The sequence below is a fragment of the Loa loa genome, assembly GCF_000183805.2.
Source record: "Loa loa unplaced genomic scaffold supercont3.528, whole genome shotgun sequence".
NCBI classification, from domain to species: domain Eukaryota; kingdom Metazoa; phylum Nematoda; class Chromadorea; order Rhabditida; family Onchocercidae; genus Loa; species Loa loa.
In genome coordinates, this window is record NW_018108708.1 from 33,159 (window position 1) to 35,589 (window position 2,431).

At 30.5% G+C, this 2,431-nt stretch overlaps 1 protein-coding gene across 1 annotated transcript; it reads right to left on the reverse strand.

Moving 5' to 3' along the window:
• Positions 1-164: 164 nt before the first annotated feature.
• On the reverse strand, positions 165-840 carry LOAG_14630 (hypothetical protein; the record flags this gene model as incomplete). The annotated part of the gene is made up of 2 exons (XM_003150124.1): positions 165-316; positions 670-840. Coding segments are annotated over 2 exons (323 nt in total), but the record flags the coding sequence as incomplete, so codon positions are not given.
• Positions 841-2,431: the final 1,591 nt, after the last annotated feature.

Below are 2,431 nucleotides of genomic sequence, written 5' to 3' on the forward strand. Positions count from 1 at the left end.
AATTACCTAGAAAATAGCACATTCTGTATGCTGAAAGTATAGTTTCCTCTAAATAGGTAGTTCAATTTTTTTTTCTGTTCATTTATATAATAATTAAAAGGAATTGGGAAGCAATATTGGATGAAGTTTAAATGGATTGTTTCGAAATATTTATTTTCATTCACCTCACAGTATTCCATAAACTTTTCATCACTAAATTGTCCTAAAAAGGGTAAACGATCAATTGGATGGACTCGAATATCCGGATGTTGTTGTATGAACGATTGAAAATCATTTTGACAGCCACCTGTTTCAACAACAAAATTCGTCGATTGATCTGGAAATGTACATTTCTTGTACTATTCCTGATGGGATGGATGAATTAATAATAAATTTCGTCATCAAAGTATGAATGCTTAACGAAGGGTAACTTTTCCACCTGAGATTAACAGTTAGACAAATGGTTTCTGAATGATTAGTAGAAGGTATCAAGTTTAAATATTTTCAGTTAATTCGATTTCCCTTCATCAGTCCATATTTGGGTATTTCCACAAATTCAACCAGTTATGTTTGGCAGTTTGATCCTAATTTATTTCAGTTCAAGCCGATTTTTAGTTCCATAACTAAAATACTCGCTTATCTTTTTAATGGTTTTAATTTAAAAATGGATTGGGTAATAAACCGAAATACCAATGATAATAGCTGAGAAGCAACAACGATTCCCGATGGTGCACTCATCATAATCCCACTTTTTGATCGTTCCGTTAACTTTTCGATAAACCAAACAATCATTAGTAAAGTCTGTTGACATCAAAAATAGCTTTCTCATGAATCCAAATTGTATTTCAGCTAATGTTAGCACTAAAATTAAAATATTAACGATCAACTAAAGCAATTTGTAAGGGAGAAGAAAAGTAAATTCTGTAATTCTGTGTTTGATTTTAATAAATGCATACTTAATATGTCAATAAAATTGTAATTTTGCTTTAAAAAAAAGTTAATATACTTGAAGAAATTTAAGGAGATTTATGAAATTCGAGAACAATCAATGAAGTAATCGAAAATACTTGGACGTTTTTTTTTTTTTTTTTCAGGATATCAAAAATTTTTGTACACAATTTCCTTCCATAATGAACCGAAATGAATCGTTTTTATGCATACTTTGGACTTAATTCTAGTAAACCAGTTAGATTCCAAAGACCATTTGTATCTTTTCATTCTAATTTCATAAAAACTCAAACCTATAAATATCGTAGACTTCATTGCGTGAATCACACGAAATTTGAAAGATCTGTAGAACTTAATTAGAACTTCCCTGCAATTTACATTTCATTTTATATACAACTTCAATGAAGAAATAAGTGAAGTGATTAATTAAAAGATAAAAATGGCTCAAAACGAAATACGACTTGAAATAAAATTGGCAGCTAAATATATTTTGATTTTGGAGAATTTAAACTGAAAATTATTTCTGAAAAAAAAAATTGCAATGACAGAAGGAGATTTAGGGAAGAAGCAACTCTTTCGATGTATATGGAAAGGACAGAAATGATTGGTATCGAAGTAAGGGAATAGAGGAAAAGACGATTTGGTGAGGTCATTCAGGGTCATGAATGAACCTTTTGTCCACTGTGAATGTCCATCAGGTTGCATAGCTTTAATTATGCTATTCATCGATTCTAAAACTTATGTTCTCTTGCAGAAAATCAAAAAAAAATAATCTTCTTAATCATTTTGTCATTTTTTTCATATTCATTTGTTTAATATTGCAAATGATTCGGCGTTCATTTGTCTCTTCACAATATCATCATAATTCATCCCACTCCACTCACAGTTTGCATAAATACCATAACGTGCAAAAGTTGAAGAGCAACTAATGATATAATAGCAGTTCATTTTTCATATAAATATGCAAATGTAGCCTTAATTATTGAATAGAATAATTACTAAATAATAAGTCGCAACTGTGAAATTTGATTGATTGAATATATGAATATATGTAATTGATAGTAATTGGTAGCATACTGCCAAGTGTGGGATGGGTTCCAACTATGAATCGATATTCGTCTTCACAACCACCGGTTTCCACGGTTTCTCCAGTTTGTTTGTCTAAGGAAAAGATAACATTTCAAGGTGAAAGGCAAGAATACTTTGACATATCAGTTCTTCGCATATTATCAGAACTGCCCAATCATTTGGTATCAGTCAATCTAATCGTTCCTAACGCTATTGTGCAATTCTCACGAGAGTGACGTGTAGGTCTTATATTGTCACGAAAGTCGCGAAAAACTAAATAAATTTTATAATTATACAAATAAAATTAGGAATGTTTCCCATGATTCATGGTTTACCATTTACCTCACATATTTGATTTGATTCCTTAGATTTATTTCCCGTCCCTAATTCCCATGTTTTTCCTTTATGTCTAAGCACATGTCTTTGCTTAGAAATG